Below are 22654 nucleotides of genomic sequence, written 5' to 3'. Positions count from 1 at the left end.
ATAAAGCAGGTTTTTTTGCTCTAGTCTGTCGCTTTCATATGCATAAAATAAAAAGTACTACTCCAGAAACAGGTATTTAAATTCTATAAAAGACTTTATATTACTATTCTCATATAGTCAATGATTTTAAAACAAGTTCACCTTCATCCTTTATGGGCTAATTTATCTAATACAATATAATTTATTTTTTTATTTTAAACAAACTTGATTCTTTTTCTCAAGTGATAAAATTTCTATCAAACTACATTTTGTACCATTGACTATTAACTGTGTCCCAGTTTAATTATCTTGATATCTGAATAGCATTTCTTTAATTAGATTATGGGAATCCCCATTCTATTTGTTTACCAATTTTCCCGCCAAAAAAGTCACATGGCAAAATTGTAAACAAATGTCATCCATTTTCTTTTATCAATTCTTTCATTTTGAAGTATTTAGACACTTCCTGGTGGGATAATCATTGTAAATTGGATTTAATTTATTCTGCTATTAGGTAAATCTGTTTCTGAATGTATTACATGGTTAAACAGGGCTGTGAAACTTGTGTGTGGCCACGTGCACATGGCCTTAATTGTGTTTACCTTTGACCAGATGATGAGAGTTTTGATTGGCTCAATAATATATTTACATTTGATTGACACCTCCTATAAGGATATTGCCAGTCACGGTCGCCTGGTCTAATTAGTAATTACCTTTAATTGCCTTTTGTCGTAAATTGGTCATAGTCAATTAACTCTGACCAGGTGTCAACACAAATTTAGAGAGAATATCCGTTGCTGATAAACTTCCTGTCAGTTTTAATATACAAAACCTAGGCGCCAAGAAAATCGCCAACTGGCTATTTTTGTCGCCAGATAAAATAAAAAATCGCAAATTGCGATATTGGCGAAGCCCAGCGCGACCCCTGTTATATAGTAAAATTCAAACAAAATAGCGATAAATCATGTACATGTATCGGGAACCATTTGTTATTTTACTGTATCTCTCGTGTTCCCTCTACCATAGTTCTACGTGCTTTTAATATCACTATTAGTGTTGTGGCTTTTATGTAAATCTGAATTGTTTCTGATTTGGCAGAAATGCAACTTAAGTCGCAGAAGGGAAGTCATGTTCTAACCACCCACCCCACCCCACCCCACTCCCCCCCTAAAAAAAAATAATAAGTTGTTTACATGGTATCATATTATCATATTCTGCATGACAGTAAACAAATTGTATACCCGTGAAAATAATCATTTACACGTTGAAAATTGTGTTAATATATAAATAAAGGGGGATAAACGTATCTTTATCTTAAGAATTCACCCATTATTGTTATTAAAAAAATCAGTGAGTCTTTTTACTTCTCGAGGAAAGTTTTGTATAAGTTTGATATTTTATTTGACCTATACTTGCATGATGCATATGAGTTTCGATTATTAGATATTGCATGTACAAGTATTTCACTGCCCTCCACGATGTTTCACTTTAAAATGTGCTTATTCTAAAAGTAGTGCAAAGCAGATATCAATGTTTGAGAAACTTGTTGGGGACTCGTAGAGATTTTACAAATGGACAAGTCTTTCAGAAATATTATGTTTGGTGATCGACAAATGCATTTGTGTGTGAATAAATCAAGATAAAAAAAGAAACATGGCTTTGCGAGAATTACGTGATTAGTTTACTGCCTATGGTTATGTGGAGGAGTAACTAAAAAGTGAAAAACAACCAATAATGCAAGAAATACGATTTTTTTCAAGATTAGATTGATATCAGACTCACAAAAAAATATCTTTTTCCATATAAAAATTCCTAGAACACAACCAAAACAAGAAGTTACTGTCACTCTTTAAGACGATGAACCTCAGGTGAATAAAAGTCTCATCCAACAATAGCTATCTTCAAAATCAAAATTCGTGGCAGTGAATTCACGAGATTGATTTCTCATTTAAAGTTATTTTATTCGTATTTTTGTAAGCTGCAGAGAATCCATAATTAAAAAATAGTCCAGTAATATTCCAGAAAAGTCACTATTCAAATATTATACGTTGTACACGGGTGTTCGATTGATGTTCTTGCGAAATGGTCGAAGGTTACCACTTAGCCACTACATACTTGCAGCTGCATCGGTTTGTTCTTTTGCAGAATGCAAGGAGAGTCGGTGTTGATCTGTATACATTCCCTTTATAAAAACAATGCATCTCAGGTGGCTGGCCCCAAGATCGCTTCATGGCTTGACTTCCAGGTTCTGCGATGGTTCTTTGAAAGGACCCAACAAACACCAGAAAAATAAACGATAAGATAAATTTCATGGTTTTGCAAAATGTTTCCTGAATTTGTTCTCCTTAGATCACGTGTAAGCCTATCGGTAAAATAAATTAAGTATATAACTTCTTATGTTTACTGACAAGTATAACATATGAAACGAAAGCTCCAAGGTGTAGTTTCTTGTATAAAATAATTAGAAGCCACATAATACCTTTATGTAGAAATCAGTGAGACCCCGGAGACTTCCGTCAGTCATTCCATAATTGAAACTGATATGTATAAATTAATTTAATATAATGTCTAGAACATGACAAAGAAGCCAAGCTGTGAGTTATCTTTCAGTGGCTGAAGCTTACTGATTATATGCAAATCTTCTTTTTGACACTTAATACAACAGCCCCGCGACTTACGTCATTAATATTTCCGACAAACAAATCTATTTGATTTCTATATCAATGGATTATCAAGTAGACTTGGCTATACAGAATGTTCAAAAAATTCACAAGGCATGTACTTGGGGGTCGTGATTTTTTTGGGTTTTACTTTTGCTTTTGTTTTTGTTTTTGTTTTTGTTTTTGTTTTTGTTTTTGTTTTTGTTTTTGTTTTTGTTTGTTTGTTTGTTTGTTTGTTTGTTTGTTCGTTTGTTTGTTTTGTTTTGTTGTTGTTGTTTTTTTTGTTATAAAGAAATAAAATATGTGTTATAACGGCAAATATTACACTTAAATACCTATATCCAACACTATGAAAGCTACTACATATTCCGTCACACTAGGCCACGATCACATTCTGCTCTCCGACAAATTGACAAATTTTTACGACGCTATAACCGAAGTACGGTCATTACGGTCATTATGAGGAGCTTGGGACAAACTTTGAACATGTTCAAAACAAGCATAATGCGGTCGTGTCAAAATCTGGTAGTAGTAAGAGCAAAGCAAGAGCGTAGTAAATTCAGGATAAGATCGACACGATGTTGGCCGGAATGATTGCACTACGATCATACTGCGATGTCAGTACATTAACACCACGACCATCCTATTCCTACTGTGACCTATCCACGCTTCTACTACGATCATGACAAGTTTATACGACGCTGTACAGGACAAAATCACGATTTCATCACGCTCGTGCAATCCTTGCCACGTACTTATTACGACCCGATTACGATTATACTACGACCATTTCGACCTCTTTTCAATGACATGTACATGTCATTGTCACTTGAAATACTAGTATAAAAATTCTACAGTTTGTTCAGATACACCCATTCCCTTTGAACCTTGAACACACAAGACCATTTAGTTGTCCTTCTGAATTATTTAATACAATTACAAAATCTAAACGAGCAGGCTGCTGATTTTTCTATGAAACCGGAGAAGAAGAAGAAAAGGGAGACATTTAAGACGATCTAGGTCCTGTTGGGTTCGGCTTTTGGTTATCAACCAATCTGATTTAAATCGGCTGTTATGATACCTTACTTTGCTCCTCCTCTATATGGTGTCATATCTTTAACAAATTTATACTTTTTGTCCTTCTTGTCTATGGGCTCGAGCTCACTGGAGACATCTGTGTATTCTCTACTGTCACTGACCCATACGACTACTATTGCATTAGATTTTGACGTACAAATGTAACAGCGATCGTCCCCGGCTGGGGTAGGTCCGAAGCCTCTACTATGTCTGGAGATGTATCAAATGGTGCCCCTCTGTCTCGACCTGTATATCTGTCACCACGTCCAACACCTCTGGGAGATTTGGGGGCATGTCTGTTTTTTTGCAAGGAAATCGATGCATCAAATGGTAGAAGAAAGGAATATATGTACAACGGTATTTATACGGTACAGGTTTTCGAAGAATCGCAGTGAGCATAGTAAGAGCGTGGTATGGTCGTGGTGGAAGCGTAGAAAGATCGGTGTGACAATAGGTTCAATCGTGATAATTACGCATTAAGAACGCGATGAACGTATTATGATTGTGGTGTAAACGTGATCGTAGCGAGACCGTACTACCAGAAACGTAGCAAGGACATGGTACCATCGTGAAAACACACTGTCAGAAAATCTACATTTTCTAGCCGCTCAAACCACGATATCACCACGATCGATATTAATTATAGAACCCAATGCCTTGTGCGATGGTGGCCAAGTGTGGCGGGGGATTTATATAGGGGCAACTTTTTCGTTGTCACGGTGTGAGTGTTTCCTTGTCGTTCACTGAAAACCCATATGTGGCATTGAGCTGACATTTTCACATTCCGGTGGGGTTGTTGTCTTTTTGACATATTTACCATATGCATTCTCGTTATAATTCGTGACCACCAATTAGTAAGTCGCGTCACAAATTAGTATTGAAATTGAGAACGTGGTCATATAATTATTTGTGACCAACATTCACTAATTAGTGGTCACGAGTCACGATTTAAGTACTAGTTATTAATTCATGACTACGACTTACTACATGTCATTCGTCCCCCGCCCACCTAAATGAAAACATAGTGTTCTTGCCTTGTGAAAATTTTCACATTCCTGTAAGCTAGCGGATTGACACAAAAAATGTACGTCGTTAGTCGGGAACTGGAGGTTATGGGTGAGTGGAGAAGATTGATATACATGTACTGTAACAATGTACATGGTTGTAATTTAGGCATCAACCATGTTTATTCCAGCAACAACCCAAATAAATAATATTGTTTGAAAATCTACCTTGTTAAGTAATGGAAGCAATATAATAATAGAATCATTACAATTGTATTTTCATTTTTTTGGTATGTTCAATGGATGAGGAAAAAATGTATTTTCTCCAAAATTCGGTACATTATTTTTTTTTTCAAAAAGATCCCTGCCTCCCACCCCCTCACCCCTGGCTAATAAAACGGTCTTCAAACACAGTACAGTTAAACAGTTACTTTGAGAAAACGTGAAATTGCATGTTTTGCATCCCTTTTTAAACCAAAGGCGTCGACCAAACTAAGTAACAATTTGATGCGGGCTTTTATTGATAACTATATTCATAGTTTAAACATGCACAGCTGTGCACTTTAACAGCACCTCAATAAACACAATATCATCGTTTTAAAAGCTACTCACTATTCTACACGTGTTTACTAATTCAGTAAAACATGATTAAATAACTGGAGGAGAACTCCATTAATATGTAAGAGAAAATTTTAATAGAATAAATAAACATCATTAGATGTGATTGCCTCTTACTTTTAGGCCGCTTTAGGTACTATCAAGAACAAATCTTCGAAGAAAAACATATAATATACTGAACAAATTAGACAAGAGTAGTTTTCACGCAAACGTATTTCAAATTGAAATTTTAAATTTTTGTATCATACACTGGTTGATACATTTTAAACCATAAATTTAATTTCACAAATGGAAGACTCGAGTTGTTTATACATTATAACTGTGTCGTTTTATCACGTACGATCGGGTGACATTGTAAAAATAATAATAATAAATAATTATTACTAAATGATGAAATGAGTATATTAAAACCTATATACATAAATGGAACTCTGTTCAGACAACTAGTCAACCTTTCTTTTATACAATCTATCTGATGAGCCGTTAGTCGAGTTTCTCGGAGTTTTTCTTTAAGAGTGTCCGCTGTCACAGTGACATTATTCCGAAAATACAAACTTTGTATCGCTGACACGGGTTTTACTGTATTAATCTTTCTGGTGTTTTTTTTTACAGAACGATTTTCTTACTGTTTTCTTGGACAAATTTGTTACAGAAACCAATGTGTGTATTTATTTTTTTCTTATGAAATAGGTATATTATTTTTTTCGGATGGAGGTAAATTCAAAAGTTAGATATGTTTCTTTATTCGTCTGTGTTTTAATGTTCAATGGTAAGTTTCTGTATGACTGTCTGCTGAACGACTTTGTTTAAGTTCGGTATGAAAGGAAATTGTAGCACTCTTTTATTAGAAATGTTTCAAATTTATTTATTTTTTTTTATTCCAAAGCATGTACTTTGTAAATTCAAACTGTAATTAATTTGCAGACATTTCCGAAGGTTCAAAGATACAGGTACTAATAAACAGACAATTGACAAGTATTTTCTCGAATGGAATTGGAAATTGTGTTTTTGTTTCCTTCTATTAATTTGTTAAAAGATCAAACATGTGGCTTTTATTGTGGAGAGGGCTAGAAACACTTCGTTGCAGTTTCGGTCCCGACTTACATTTTTTATTTGCCAACATTACACTTTTTAAATTACCGAAACTTCAACTTACTAGCTTTATTTAAAACATCTGTATGTTTATTACATTATATATCTTTTATTATTTATTCTTTATGATGATAATTATCCCCTCCCCACACCCTCAAAATTCAATTTGTTTACATGTATATCACAGCCCGTACGGTTATTCCAGACCAAGTGACGACATTGATTCATTACTAAGGCTTCTTAAAATATTGGAACTAAGTTAACATAAGAAACGACTTAAATGTTTTACGGTCCCCACCTCGAGAATAGATTCATTTACATTGTCATAGTTCTGTACTTTCATTCTACCCCGATTTCACCATCATATGAACAACTGAAAGTATTGGTGAAGACTCTTTCCCTTCCGTAGCATACCTTTAGTTTTAAGTGAAATCCGGGGTGCATTGATTTTTATTATTTCCACGTACCGCATTTAGTTAATTAGTGCTTTGTCTGTTTTCTTGATCTAGTCTTCGTACCCAGGTTATGGATACTACATTGTATGTGTAATCAATGTATCCTCCCTCGCTTTTATCTCCCAAATTTCCTTTTTCAGCAACCATTGGAGAAATATACTATGCTGGCACCCAACGTTCTACCTTCTACGATGCTAATGCCACTTGTCATGACCTTGGTGGGCAAGTTTTACGTTATGGAATGGTGTTTATAGATGCGTTAGTCAAATGTCATCAGTATATATACGCTTGGACTGGGTTGCCGTTTTATGAACAATTGCGTAAGTTTGACGTCTCCCTTTATCTGGATCACCGAAGTTTATCTTGGCTAATTAGACCATGTACCTAATTATTATCAACCGGGTGAACCCTTCGCTTGGAAAATAAGTAAAATCTATGACTGAAGTCATTAATCGTCAAATATTCTATGCCACTGATTTTGGTTTGCTTTCAACATCCAGCGAATTTAATGCTCTATTAAACAGAACTCCCAATCAGTCAGTGATTTTCTTCACCATAGACCCTGGCGTAAATATATGTATGGACTTCGTTCAATATTTAAAAAATCACAAATTTTAGTGAGCTGTAACTTGAAGAATGTTTTAAAAGCTTATGTCGGTTTTAAAAGCTCGTTAGAGCTTGTGTCGTAATGTTTTATATCTTAGACTATCGACTTTACTTTTGAACTTCGAATGCAACAATTCGTCAATCGGCTAATCGGCAGCGGTAAGCTCTATTTAAAATCGGGTGACTTCGTAACCGTCGTGACCCGAATGTTTCGCAAACAAAACAACTCGGAGACAAAGCGTTTCTCATCTATATACGTATAACAGAAAGTTCAATGCTAACGATCATTTTATCGTTTAATTAAATGTAAACTTCCCGCTCTCATACAAGTAAAAGGCACACGTAGAACACATGTACATAAATATACGTATGGTATTTAAGAGGTACATTTTAATCTCGTATGAAGTTAGAATTGGCAGTTCTACGGCACCGGTCTACAACATAAGGTGGTGTAGTAATATATAATTATGCAAATCATACTAATATACGAATGTACGGTACCGAAACTACGAGTACAAGAAGTCGTTAACAATATTAATGGCTTAAAAATAAAACTAAGACCTGTAAACAATATGGTCATATTCGGCTAAATTATTACAAAATAAAGTATTAGACTGCATCATCTGTCATTTGAAATGCAAAATGTTCTCTTCCCAATAGTATGCTGTAAGTTTTTAAGACGCCTATTGAATAAACTGTTAGGACATTGCAAGTAAATTTGCTTATTTTAGATTAAATATTTGCTTTTTCTTATAGTCTTTCACGAGGCCAGTGCACCTAACCTGATATTAAATAAAAACGCATAATTTAGTAATAATCGTCAAAAGAATTAGACTTTTTTGGATGAAGTGGTATTGTTTATCGGTTAAATTGGAATTTCATTTTAAAGGTTATGCTCTTTCTTCTAAGTAATACTTGCTTTCATAATTTTTTTTACTTATCTGTTCGGAATTGAAGATACTGCTACACTATACATGTTATTGTTATATGTTGCATACCAGGAAGGCAATCCAAAATTCAATTTGTTGCAAAACTTTACATCTAAAAATTAAACGGTCATAAAAAAAAAACAATCTGGCTTAACACAGTACCACAAGTGTCTAACTACACCAACAAAGCTAATTCTTGAAGAATCTGTATTCTTTAATTTCAGAGAGGTTTTTGATCTCATAAATCAATGTTTACTTTTAGCTTAGCTGAAATGCTATTGTATTGAGAGTAATGTTACAAACTGTATAAACTCATATTTACATGTCAGCAACAGAACTCCAGAAGTGCATTTTTTTCAAATGTCAAATCACAAAAAAAATTGTTAGATATGATGTAGATGTTAACATACCACAAGGATCTATAATAGGACCTCTTTTACTTTTTTTATGTTTATGAACGATTTAAGAAACACAGATTTATTCGCAACTTTCATGTAGAATTAGAATGTGTCATTTTGTATAGCTTCCAGAGAACGGTATAGAAATAATCGGAGTTTTATTTTGTTCAAAACAAGTTTTTTTCAAGACGCATCGTCAGCGAAATGCAAAAACAAAATGCACAACTATCCACAGAAGAAATGAAATACGGTATAACTTCTTGTGACAAGGAGTCAGAACTGAGTCTATAAATATATTTTTATTATTCATTCATTTTGATGCACAAATGTGCCAAAAATTATAATGTCATAACCTCATCTTCATAGAAGAATCTCGTATTGACCATTAAATGAAAGCCTTACTGACAAAAAAAAAATATTTTAAGCACGGCATTACATATTTTATCTAGCTGTTTTAACTATTACAAAATGTATTATCAAAATAATTCTTTTATTGGGTACCTGTCTGTGTAAGTATTAGGCAACTGTCAGTGTATAGTGTGTGGCGCATGAAGAAAAAAACGCAAACTGAGATTTTATTGCATTATCTAGGCATTCATACCACACAACCATCAAAGTGTCTGTAAAGTTCGCCCTTATAATATATTGTTAGGTAAAGTTTTGTTGAAATGCATTATGGAGAAACGGCGGGATAATATTCCCACACTTTTTCCTTCCATACTGCAGTAAAAACATGTCTTTGTCATAGATGTAAATTGCCTTTTGGTTGTTTTCTAGACGTAGTGACATTTGAGGCAAACAAGTTTAAATTGAGAGAAATGATGTGCCACCAATTGCCTGATCCTTACACGGAATGGTACATAAATTGTTATTGATCAAATGTTTTACCAGTTATAGCGCACTTTAAATAACGTTCGTGACACATGGGTCCTACCGTTGGTGACTAAGGTAACTATGCTGAAGTTTGCTCGGTGGTTTACCCCCTGTTATTGTGGGTCCGTCATCAATATTGGGGTCTGGTCCATAGTTTGACATAGCCATTCCACGTTTCTGCGTAAACCTGTCTGAAAGTTGTTTCTTTAACATCTCTTTCTCGTGTTTTTCCTTGTCAAGTTCGTTAGCCATTTTAGAGAGCTTTGTGGACGCAGTGTCCATCCTTATCGCGTATATCTTCGATTTTATTGAGTCTGAAATCTCGGTACTCATTTTTAAGTCCCGAAGTGGAATCTCGGGGCTTGAAAACATCTTAATGCACTGTTCACTAAGAGGTTTTGAGTTGCCTTGGTCTGCAGCTTTGGTACATTTCAACAGAATTTCTGGAGTGTTGTCCCTCCTGTTTTTCATGGTAGGTGGTCCCTTTGGTAGTTTAGACAGTGGTGTTTTCTTGAGCATGTTTACTAAAAGCCTCTCACACCGTTCTTTGAGTGCAGCCATTTGGTACTCGTCGGCTAAGGGGAGCAGTCTCAAAGCCATTTTTTCTGAAGAATTAATTGCAGTTGTACTACATGTATATAAAAGAACTCGACTTCTAAGCATTTTTACCTGTATATATATAAATATGTATCATAGTTGTTTTACATGTGTGTGCTTAAATTAATGTTCTTCAACCTTTATTTGTCTAATGTACATGTATTCATAAGTTCTATAACTTCACAATTATAGTCTTTTATTTCCCTGTTGTGTCTAACCTTGTTTTTTTTGTTATTACATGTATAACCGCTTCATAAATATTGAGTCGTTGATTTTTTTTTTCGATTATACCGATCTGATTTGCACGAAATCCTTCATTAATACTAAATATTGCATAGGTGTCAAAATTTTGAACTTACCGTTTAATTCGCGACATACTCCGGGATGGAAAAAGGCAAACATATCAACAAAGTCAGCATAATTCTTATCGGAGATTTTAAGCTCAGCTTTACTTTTCTTCTCTGCTAACGCTGCACTATGAGCCTGGTTTAATAACTTTGTAAAATAAGGAGACGCATATCCTAGCAGGGATCTGTGCGTGTAAATTTTTCGACCCTCTATTACTAAAATAGTATCCGTAAATACGTCCTCTTTCAGAAAAGGGAAAGTTTGTGGTTCTTTTGTTTCACTCGGATGTGATGATGTAGTAGATCTGGTTCGACTGGATTCTCGAGAGTCACTTGTGAGCGGTAAAATTCCTGCCATGGTTGTTTTCTTTAACTAATAATGGAAGTGATCGCTATGGAATCGTATGCTACTTGTGTGGCGGAAAGGCTCGAGGCACACTGAAGGGCAGTCAAAATAGCTCAAAGAAAGAATCAAGACTATGTTAAAAGACTGCATAACTGACCGATATATTTTTTTACAAAAAAATACAGAAAATGTTAAAATGTTAATTAATGAGTCTCATCTGATTCTTATCAAAATGCATGATTAGCTATGTGTTCACGTTTAAAAGAAAGGAGCATGTGTCACGTTTTGTGGTGTAAGTCTCTATTTTTGCCAGTGCCTCAAAGTAAATTTTGATATGGAACGTTGATCGTTTTATCTTTTCTTCTGCTTCGTATTTCTAAATAATTTTTAAAAGTTTAAACAATTTGGTTTCAAATAACTCCGGATATAATACATTTAAATACTTGATAAAAACAAATGCATCTGTAAGTGCTCCAATCCCTTTAAATAATAAGTGGTTAAAATCGATAATCTTTGTACTTAATATATAAAATACTTTAATAATTTGTTACGTGGGCCTACATTTATGCTTTATATTCTTCTACAGAACACGAGAGGTACAAATGTATCTTGAACCTTTAGAGTTCGTACTTCAGTCAAAGTTAATATTCTTTCGATGATTTAAGTCCTTTAATTCTTAATAGAGTTTAGGTGATCATGAAGGAAAGGGAGCACCTCATACCGAATCTTATTTCGAATATTGTACACTTGTACACGTCAGAAAGAATTTGGAAACATGCGAATTTGAGGCATATTACATTATTACAAGTATATGCACTATAGACTAATTGGCCTTTGGCTGACATTTTCATTTCGGTGGGGTTGTTGTCTTTTAGACATATACACCATACCTATTCTCGTTATAAATTCAGTGAAACCTGCCTAAACCGATTCCTCTGGCTGAATAAATCATAAGCCTGTCAAATCAAAACATTAGCAGCGCAGCTCCTTGATGTCAATGCTTGTTCAATTAGAACCTGTACAATCCAAACATCTGCCTTAACCAAACGAAAGTTCACTCTAAAAGAGGCTCTTTTAAGTCAGGTTTCACGCGCTACATGATTACCGAATTTAAAGCGACATTTATTAGGCTAGTCTAAACTCAAAATGATATCCACTGTTAGTTACTTTGGATTCAAGGATCCTAGTTCTAATGACACCGAATTCCTTTCCGCGAATGCCATTAATCTGGCATATTTTTGCAGAACCTAATGAAGGTCGTGTTCTACAACCCACTACCTTTAAGACATGCATTTTATGAAAAATAAAATTCTAATTTCAGGGGCTAAAGAAAAAACTTCAATATAAATACCATGATAATACTGGTTAAGCATAACATTTTAAATTCTTTCTTTTTGTTAATTTCAGCTGGTTGTTACAGAGGAAGCGCTACCATGACAACTTCTCCGGACCAGAGACAGGAGAACAAAAGAGTAGCAATTTGTGCCGATTTTTGTTCCGATGCAAATTTTACTCATTTCGGGGTTATGGTAAATAAACGTTGTGGCAAAGATATGAGAAAACTTAATGAAACAAGTCTTCCAGAAGTTTTAGATCTGCTAAAATCCTCATTTCAGCCTGAATGCTACAAGTGCACATATGACATCATTCGTCATAAATTTTCAACACTTGAACGGATGGTTCACTGGCCTTGAAAATATAATTCTATAATTTCAAACAGGAAATTTGAACAGAATTAGATCATTAACAATACATATTCTGTGTATTGGTTTGTACTAAATACCAATAAGGTCGATTTTTGGACGTGTTATATGTACGTGTTATTGTGTTAAATAACTAAAAAAAAATATTGGCATGCAAAACCTTTCTTTTATATACATGTACATGCACGTTTTTTGTCTTGGTTTATTTGCCTCTCATTATGTTCGTCTATTTACAAACTCATTGTCAATATCATTTCTGGTACTATTTGCTAGGTTATTTTTGAAAACTTGTTTACGACATATTTAAAATCGAAAACCCTTCCAAACTGTAGAATCATACAGCAGAGGAGTAAGTAGAAATATATTTTACGACCCTAAGTGTCAGTCTCTGTAAGAATATGGCAGTTAGTTAAACATGGTATGATAAAACCAACAATTTTGAAAGTTTAATTTGACTATTTGCAAATTAAATCAGAATCAAGGGAAAAAAACAAGATTTTCTATATCACTTTGGTTAATTGAGTTATAATTTCATTGAAATGTATACGTACTGAATTTGAAAATTTCAAGGGCAGATAAATCTGTATAAAACCTCATTTTTCTAATATTCTATTTAAAAATTTCTGAGCAAATTCAGTGAGGCAGAGATCACTTAAACAAAGAGAACATCATTGTGATAAATTACATTGTCAGATCGATGGAGTTTTTGACATGCATTTTTCTTATTTTTCCTATTTTGCCTGATTCTTACGAAAACTTACACTTAACTGTTTGTCAATTTTGACATCACATCACGGTTTGTTTTTGTTGTTTGTGGGGGTGGTAGGGGTTGATTTTTAGGTCATATTTGTGATCAAAAACTCGGATCCCAATTGTTGTTCTTAGAAACCCCTTATTATATTTATACTTGTATAATTATACCATTGAGTTTTTGTTTATCAAGAGTTATTTCAGAACTTTTGGTTATGGTATGTAAGAGGAAGTAAAAGACTAACGAAGCGAGGCATGGGATAATTTGGGGTAGAATTTGTGAAAAATCAAGATTCATACCTCCAAAAAATCCAAATTTTAAGGGTAGGGCGTACGCAGGGTCCACCACTATGAAAGCGTGCCTGCTAATTAATTTAATGCGTTATTTTTGTCCACTGATATAAATGAAAATCAATTTCTTGTCAAAATGCAGCTTCCGTGTCTATTTCAGACAACAGAATGTCACTGCTACGCACAAGAAGACTTCGGCAAATTAGAGTTCTCAGATTCGTGTCAAATACCATTATGCCCAGGCAATATATTTGATATCTGTGGAATGTTCCCACAGGCAATCGTTTTCAGAAAAGGTAAGTAACAGTGGCGGATCAAGGGGGAAGGGTGCAAGGTTGGCACCCCTCCTTTTTATTAACAAATTTGTCATTTCCATGTGTAAATTTGACAAAAAAATGCCAAAGAATGGCCAAGCACCCCCTTTTTCTGAGGAACCCCGACTGACACCCCTCCTTTTCAAACTGTCTGGATCCGCCCCTGAATAAACATAAGTCAGACACCAAGGATTGTCCTTGAGTATGTACATACGAGGCTAGAAACCACTAATTTCACTTCTCACAAGCTCCAATGCTAATTTCACAATATGCAATGGCTTCTTTGGGCTATACTTTAACTTACAGGGACTATATATCAGCATGATTCTACATGTGTCAGCTCGCGATCCTCAGAATTGCATATGGAGGTTTAAAGACTTGCAATGTTGCACTGGTCACCGGATGTGAATGGTCCATAAATACTATGGGAAATCCCAGTGTTTTTCACGAGATAGGTTTATATAAAAATCATCATGGGGATAAGGCTTTACAACAGTAGAAGAAAAACGCAATTATAAAAGTGCAGAAATGATTTTCTTCTCAGAAACAGTTTCAATTTTTGAAATAAAATGCGAACTTTTTTCACAGCGCTATGAGGAACAGGAGGTAATTTTTGCATATGAATGTTGCTTGAGTTGGTGGTGTGTAACCTACATGCAGTGTTAGAACCACGCGCGGATCCAAGGACTGGCGTGTCGGGCGTACGCCCCCTCTAGATTTGTAAGAAAAAAATTTTCACCACAAATTTCAACCCATAATATTTTTTGCCTTGCCTTGCACGGCATTTGATTCAATTAACGCCCCCCACTTAACTTAAATCCTGGATCCGCCCCAGAGAACAACATAAACATACGTCCTAAGAAGCAGGATTTTATCATATTTCAATTTTGTCCGATGCACTAATGAGTTTGCATGATCCTGAAAATTAGGACACCACAAGTTGCCGGAAATAAATCGTATTTTGCCTCTCTTGTGTTTTTAACCACGAAAATTACATTATTGCCATACAGGGGTATATCCAGAAATTTTGAAAGGGGGTGCAGAAAATAGAGGGGGTCAAGACTCATTTGTTCATTTTTGTCCAAATTTGCACGAAGTTAACAAAATTTTCCAACAAAGAGGGGTCCGACCCCGTAAGCCCCTGAATCCGCCAATATTCTCATATAAACATAAGGCATTTCTATTGACAGTTTTCTAGTTGCATACATTTTGGAGGACCACTAACTATCAACAAACATGGAAGTCAAGGAAGCATACAAAAGGGGTGGAGGTTCTACCCATCTTATGATATTGAAATATTAAAACAAAATAAGACTCGGCACCTCCGACTATGGGGAAGAACACCCCCTTAAAAGGGTGTCTCATGATAAAATGAGGATCCGCGTGCATAAAATGCAATGTGTACGCACATGAAAGATCCTATAGTTTACGTATATTCTGATAAAACATCAGACACATCAGGTATATTGATATGTACTGTACACTCAATGGGACATGCAGAGAGACATCTGTTTTTTTCCCAGTCAAATGATGCCTTTTCGAGCATATTACATCATTAACAAAGTTATTATACACGATATTTATTTTTCCAATATTGCTTAAGTATTATTTTTTGCTATCTCTTGGATCCGCCACAAGAAGACAACACATATTTAAACAATTCATGAATATTTAAGAATGTAATGTTATTTTACAGTACCAGAAGTAGAAGGTTTTGGTTCCTGTCACGCGAGGAGTGTTTATGCTGACGGGAAAAGCCACAGGTACACTGGGTATTGTTTTGATCATGCCCCGTTCTTGTGCAAAGGTATCTATAAATTGTATGATTTTTTTCTTTTTTTATTGGCCTTTAAAGACCTAGATATTTACAAATATATAAATACATTGTTTTATGTTAAATAGTTACTGCTTAATGCGAGTATTTTATTGTTGCTATCTATCAATAAACATGAAAGTTTTAAAGTGCTTGTTAGTTTGCTTTCGCTCCATATGGGTTACAGAACCCATTTTTGTATCATTAATGTGCCTTTTTGAAAGCCACATTTTTGTAAGATGATGGTTTTTAACGGAGTTTGTTTTCATTTATATCAATTGTCTCACTTTGCTGTAAATATTTTCCTCTCTTCGTTTTAAGTACAGGACATTTTGATTGGTTCTTGTCGTTTATGTTATGTATATGTTACAAAAAACTGAGCTTAAGTCTGGTCACAAATTTTTAGAAGAGAAGGTTGATATATTCGTAATGTATATAGCTTTCTTGGCTATCAGTACCTTTCGTTTTTTAACTTCACATGACATTGTATATTAACGATTCAATGTTTAATAGGATATCTCATTCCCCTCCGTTCCATCTGACACAATTTATATTCATTTAAATTTTGTTCTTTTATTGAATTCGCAAAATGATTTTCCTAAAAAAATGAAAAAAATGTTATATCGTCCCATCTACATGCCAACATTACCATACTTGTAACATGATTTTCAGTTGGGGATTCTAACGAGGTTTCTTGTTCCCTGCCTCAATCGACAACAAAAAGCGAATATCAGCATACAGAGGCTATTACAACAGATTATACGAACCTCGAAACCACGGTGACACAGACCATGGGAGAAACTACCGAGCGGGGCACATTCACATCAGAAATAACAGATGGCAAATCAGAACAAAGTAACAATGCAGGTTAAAAAAGTTATTACATGTATACCCGTCATTAAAATTGTTTTTTTTTTATCACTTCCATTTAGGGAAAAAAAACAATCAACAAGAAAAAATGATATCGAGGGTGAAAAAATATTATGCATTTCAAATGAGCATTTAATTATACAGAACAGGAAATAATTCTATTCTCCAAATTCATGGGAAATACGTTTTTTTAAATACGGAATTTAAATGGTTATTTTCGTATTCATAGTTATCGCACATGGGAAAACGGATGTTTTTTTTTAATATGTTAAAATTAACTTTTTAGGTTAAATCCTAGTCTAGTATGTTGAATCAATTTCCTTCGCTGTGTTTATTCGAACTATGAAAATATTATAGTTTATGCTTTAAACAAAAAAAAAATCTAAAATGGACTACGTGACTTTCATCGACGATATGTGCTAAGTAGAAGGAAACAAACAAAAAAGTCACGTTTAACAGGTAGTTAATTATCTATCCTCCTATACTGTTGTTTTGTCATCAAATTGACACCTTTTCATTTCAGGAACGGTACTAGGAATATCAGACTCCGGAAATAATAATGGAATGATCACCGGAATAGTAATTTCCGGTGTATTGTTGGTAATCATTATAGCCGTGCTGGTTGTTCTATTCAAATGCAGGTGAATCTTTTTTTTAGACGTGGCAAGCTAGGTCAAATGTTGAATCATGGAATTATTATTGCTAATCGTCGGTTTAAACCAGTACTTACTGTCTATTTTTTTTTCTCTCAAATACATCGAAATGATCGTTCTACCGAATACACCATAATTATGAATTTTGTTATTGCGTAACTTTATTTCTTATATGATACTTGTAAGCCTTCCCCGTATTCTCTTTAACACATTTTGGAGTGAGTGAGGAGGTTTTTAACGTCCTTGGCTACCCTCTCGGGTCTCGAACGGACGGATATATATTGGATTTGAATTGCTGATTTTTATAGACGCTGCGAAATATTTGATGGGCATTCGTGAGATCTAAATGTATTCCGTGCGGTATATAGGGCTTGGAGTTTTCACGGAAGTGAACATTAAGCATGGTCATGGATTACCACGCAGTCAACATGAAAGAGATCTATTGACTGGGACTAACAAAAACAAAATGATAAAAACGAATATTATGAACAAAGAATTTAAACTATTTTTCTTATATATTCTTTCCAACATTCTTTTGCACCACAACTTGTGAGCACCTCCCACTTTTTAAAATAGGTGAACTCATCTACACCTTAAACGTATTCGAATTTAGTCAGTTTGGTGAAAAACATGATGTGTAGAAAAATCGTGTTAACATGATATGAAATACTGCTTAATTTTAGGAAGGAAAATAAATTTATATTTTGATATATATTTTAATATACCACTTTCAATGTATGCAAGGTACATTTTGTAGTATGGCGCATATGATTTTACAATTCTAACACAATGTAAACATCTTGTTTTCATGTTTAATGTATTATATATGATACCGGAAGTGAATGTAGTAAGTAAATAGAAGGAAAAAATCTTCCCAAACATTGAAACCTGACGCTTGTTTTGATAGACAATCATTTGTCAACAGCAGGTATGTAGTAACTAATAAAGGTTATTTTTACATGACTTTGTTCATTAATTAAACCTGTTTTTGTAACATGACCTGATGTTTTACTTATAGAAAGAAGAAGGCGTTCAAAGACAAAGAAGACAAACAAATACCACCTGTAATTTATTTTACAAATGATGTTATTCCCGATGTTAGTGATACTGACGTTAGCTATAATTCAGTGCAGTTTAATGCCACTGTTAGGGAAACGGCTAAGGATACTGAGCCAGAACGCGATGATAGAGAAAACATGGCGGTCAAGAAGTTCAAGCCATGGAATCAAATGTGTGACCAGGAATTTCTGTTCTATGACCCAGCTGTGTTTTCTGAGAATTAGATTTCATTCTCGATATATCCTCTGTATAGTTGCACCCTCTAGAAGGAGGCTAATTTTAAAAGAAGCCGCCTTTACAGTCAGACTAGATGTCATTCGTGCTTATAAAAAAAACACCAAATTCACTTTTATTTCTCATTTAGAAACCGCTACAGACTACATAATCTTAGTTGTTGCACTTATATAGACTGTATTAAATTGGCAGTTTGCAAGAGTTATCGTTCTGGACTTGAATGAAATATGTAGGAAATGCATTTTATGTATCAATGGGTTTGTCACAAATGCGGATTTGAATACAGAAATGACTATCGTTACGTAAAATACAGCATACACCGAAGAAACATTGTCTGCACAATCAATCATCTCTACCATTGGCAATGTCTACATTGGTACTTAAATACCAGTGCATTCGTTAAACGATATTAAATATGTTGTCATTTATAAGGTGTCATTAACAGTTCTAGAGGCCAGTACCCAGTGCCATTTAAAACGTGACATTTCTGTAGTATTAAAATAATTGTACGATTTTGCTTTGTTTTGTTTTGTTTTTGTTTTGTTTTGTTTTGTTTTGTTTTTGAGGGGGTGTTAATTTTTTTTAAACAAAGGTATTATTCTCCAGTATTAAGATACTATCAAAATACTTGCACTTGATTTGATTTGTTGCCCTTTTACTTAGATTTGGGACATATCTCTGACAAAGAGGCGGGCGAATATAAAGAAAACGCAAACATAGAACTATTTTCCGGGGAGGGTGTTACAGGATTTACTGTAACAACCCTCTCGGTCCAGGTGACTTTCACGTCAATATGACATAACAAAACATTATTTCCTGAATAGACCCTTTTGTGGTAAGTTGGTGAGCATGCTCAATATACACTTCCGCGAGGTAGAGCTTGGGTAGAACAAAAGAATTTTCCTCGCGGAAGTGTATATTGAGCATGCTCTACACTTGCTCATCGACTACCCCAACGTTAGCACAAAAGGGTCTATTAAGGTCAAGTTATATGATCTGCTACAGCGATCGAATGAAATCTTATTTTGCAGTATTTTGCCAATTGGAAAACAGAATTGCGATCAGGTGACTTGCGTTTCCATGGAAGAGCGTCCTTAAGGTCAAAGGGTAAAAAGCAAAACTACCGACTGTGTCGGAAAAAAAAATACCGAACTTGAAATTATTTTTCAACAAAGAAGCAAAAGTAGATGAGCAACTCAGACGCCACAAAAACTGGAAGCATGGACAGGGTGCACCGGTGTGGTAAGCTTTTCTAGAAACATTCGCAAAGCTGCTCGTAAAATGTCACGCCCGGCTTAGACGAAAGAGGGTAGAAAGTAGTCTTTTTCAACACTTACATAATGGCGCTTGTTGTAAATCGTACCAGAGTAGTGTTTTCTAAGCACCAAGAAAACTAGGATGTCTGATATCTTTTAAGGAGTAGACATGGGGTAAGGGGTATAACTCTTCAAATCAGTGATGTGTTTGTATCGTATACAATTTCACGAAAGCCTTTCAAGCTTCCCTTTAAAACATAATGAAATCAGACCAAGTTACTTCATGTTTACATGAGATGGTTATAAAACGATGAATACAAACGTTCCAATGATTTTTAAGAGTTGTTTCCCTTACCCCAGGTCTACTACCTAAATCGGAAAAGAAAATAATCATCTTAATCCAAAATGCATCTTGTTTTTTTTTGTGTTGTTGCTGTTGTATGTTTCAATCTTAAAAGAGTAATCAAGGGAACCAAGTTAATGGCGGTAATCAAAAGAATGCAATCCCGGGACAAAGTCCAGAGATGGAAAACAGACATACACAACAAAGAACATAAAATAACTAAAATCATACATACACAGTAACAAAAGCAAATGAGCAACTCGGACTCCACTAAAAACTGGGAGCATGGACCAGGTGCACCGGTAGAGTAAGCGTCCTCTGTTTTTCTATAAACACCCGTCGAGTTCCTCATAAAAAAGTTAAGTCCGGGGTAGACGAAAGAGGAAAAGAAAACTATGACACAATGAACGAATCGGTTTTCATGGCACATATGGATACATCGTAACGAAAAGTTTGTTTACTCCTCAGAGGTTTGAGTGAGGTAATTATTTGTGTAATTGTGAAACTCGCTTCAAAATGGACTTCCGGTTTACATGCATGTACATGCAATAGACATTAGTGTGTTGCATAAAGAACTTGGAAACGGAAGATTTAATTCAAATTGATTGCTACTTGTTCTATGCAAAATTAGACACAAATAATAGGCATGTGTTTAACAGATGTTTATTTGAGCATATCTTATTTAAGTATAAGACATATCTTCTATTAATTATAACTTCAAAATACAAATTACTTCCACATAACAGGTTACAGACCACCAATTCAACCAATGAGCATTTGGAACGTACGCAAAAATAGTCCTACGCAGAAATTACCCCTGTTCCTCATAGTGCTGTGAAAAAAGTTCTCATCTTATTTAAAAAATTTAAACAGTTTCTGAAAGGAAAAACATTTCTGTACATTTTATAGGTGCATTTTGCTTCTTGTGATGTGAAGCCTAATCTCCATAATGATTTTTAAATATACCCCTGTCTTGTGAAAACACTGGGATTTCCCATGCTATTTATAGACCCTTCACTTCCGGTGACCAGTACTGCACTGCAAGTCTGCTAACCCCACATGCCATTCTGAGGATTGTGAGCTGACATATGTAGAATCATGCTGATATATAGTCCTCTGCAGGTTAAAGTTAAGGTAAAGTCCATAGAAGCCATTGAATATTGTGAAATTAGCATAGAAGCCTATGGAAAGTGGAATTAGTGGTTTTTAGCCTTAAGTTGAAGCCATGGCAAAATGAAAAGTTTCTTGAAATAGCTTTAAACTACTTGAAGATCTTGTTAACTTTGCCATGAGAGGAATACACTACAAAAATCCTTCAAAATATGCATTTTTTTAAGTTATAGGTCCAAATTATGGAAAATTGGTCTTTTTGGCTGATTTTTATGTCCTATCTTGTAAAAAGTGTAGAAAATTTAGTAAAAATATCAAATATTAAACTTTGAGGGCTATATTTACCTAAATATGGTGGTAATAAGCACTTGAAATCAAGTTTTGTGTAGATTTGAGCAAAAATTAGGTTAGAAATGAGGAAAAACTCACTTTCATTACTGCGGTTAAGGCCATATCAGCATTCCCCTATGGCAACATGGAAAATCCATTATTGAGTACTTTTTTTGCTTTAGGTGCCCTTTACTGGTCATGTTTTAATGTGAAAACACTGTATTTACAAATTTAAAGCCAAATATATCACCTTTTGTGAAAATTTAAAGATTTAGGATTTTTGACATGTGATCAAGAAAAAGGGGGAGGCATGTCAGAATTAAATTTTTAAAAATAGACCAATTTCTCAGAAAATGATTACTTTTAAAACTATTTCTTCATTAATATTGTTAAAAAACAAGTTGTGATCGATATTTTTTATTTGAAAAGTCAGAAAAAGTTCTTTGCAAATATTTAATGCATTTAAGTATGGTAGAATATTGCCACTTTTTTGCTCGTACAACTTGGTTACCCTATATTTAAAAATCAAATATTTAAAAAAGTGCTTGTCACATTTCACTGAAACTTTGCAAATGCATTCAGTATGTGTGTAGGAAGATACCTGTATAGTTATTTATTTTTTCTAAGACAAAAAGTGACTCTTTAGGTTACAGACCACCAATTCAACCAATGAGCATTTGGAACGTACGCAAAAATAGTCCTACGCAGAAATTACCCCTGTTCCTCATAGTGCTGTGAAAAAAGTTCTCATCTTATTTAAAAAATTTAAACAGTTTCTGAAAGGAAAAACATTTCTGTACATTTTATAGGTGCATTTTGCTTCTTGTGATGTGAAGCCTAATCTCCATAATGATTTTTAAATATACCCCTGTCTTGTGAAAACACTGGGATTTCCCATGCTATTTATAGACCCTTCACTTCCGGTGACCAGTACTGCACTGCAAGTC

At 34.5% G+C, this 22654-nt stretch overlaps 2 protein-coding genes across 4 annotated transcripts; one reads left to right on the top strand and one right to left on the bottom strand.

Annotated features, from left to right (window-relative positions):
- The first annotated feature begins 429 nt into the window (after positions 1–429).
- Positions 430–19182, top strand: LOC148612332 (uncharacterized). 3 transcript variants are annotated; one of them, XM_088593664.1, is made up of 8 exons: positions 430–493; positions 7026–7205; positions 12389–12510; positions 13886–14021; positions 15736–15846; positions 16525–16719; positions 17246–17363; positions 18394–19182. In XM_088593664.1, the coding sequence occupies exons 2-8, from the start codon at positions 7127–7129 to the stop codon at positions 18656–18658; spliced, it is 1026 nt and encodes a 341-aa protein (XP_088449790.1). In that variant the 5' UTR covers positions 430–493; positions 7026–7126; the 3' UTR covers positions 18659–19182. The 3 variants fall into 3 exon arrangements, with proteins under 3 accessions (XP_088449790.1, XP_088449789.1, XP_088449788.1); XM_088593663.1 differs by lacking the exon at positions 430–493 and adding an exon at positions 5770–5998; XM_088593662.1 differs by lacking the exon at positions 430–493 and adding an exon at positions 5770–6107.
- On the bottom strand, positions 9099–11229 carry LOC148612333 (uncharacterized). The gene is made up of 2 exons (XM_088593665.1): positions 10648–11229; positions 9099–10296 (listed from the first exon to the last, which is right to left on the bottom strand). The coding sequence occupies exons 1-2, from the start codon at positions 10991–10993 to the stop codon at positions 9749–9751; spliced, it is 894 nt and encodes a 297-aa protein (XP_088449791.1). The 5' UTR covers positions 10994–11229; the 3' UTR covers positions 9099–9748.
- Positions 19183–22654: the final 3472 nt, after the last annotated feature.

Source organism: Perna viridis, chromosome 7 (assembly GCF_037379345.1).
Source record: "Perna viridis isolate PV_CMFRI_1.1 ecotype Kerala chromosome 7, ASM3737934v1, whole genome shotgun sequence".
Classification (NCBI taxonomy): Eukaryota; Metazoa; Mollusca; class Bivalvia; order Mytilida; family Mytilidae; genus Perna; species Perna viridis.
Note: the sequence above shows the minus strand (reverse complement) of the source record. Positions and strands in the feature narration are given on the sequence as shown.

Excerpts from the sequence above, each read along its gene's own strand:
- LOC148612332 (XM_088593662.1), top strand. The coding sequence starts at position 6,047 with ATGGAGGTAAATTCAAAAGTTAGATATGTTTCTTTATTCGTCTGTGTT. Across the intron at positions 12,511-13,885 it reads TTACTCATTTCGGGGTTATG|ACAACAGAATGTCACTGCTA; the intron begins GTAAATAAACGT and ends TGTCTATTTCAG. Across the intron at positions 16,720-17,245 it reads AGAACAAAGTAACAATGCAG|GAACGGTACTAGGAATATCA; the intron begins GTTAAAAAAGTT and ends TTTTCATTTCAG.
- LOC148612333 (XM_088593665.1), bottom strand. The coding sequence starts at position 10,993 with ATGGCAGGAATTTTACCGCTCACAAGTGACTCTCGAGAATCCAGTCGA. Across the intron at positions 10,297-10,647 it reads AGTATGTCGCGAATTAAACG|AAAAAATGGCTTTGAGACTG; the intron begins GTAAGTTCAAAA and ends TTAATTCTTCAG.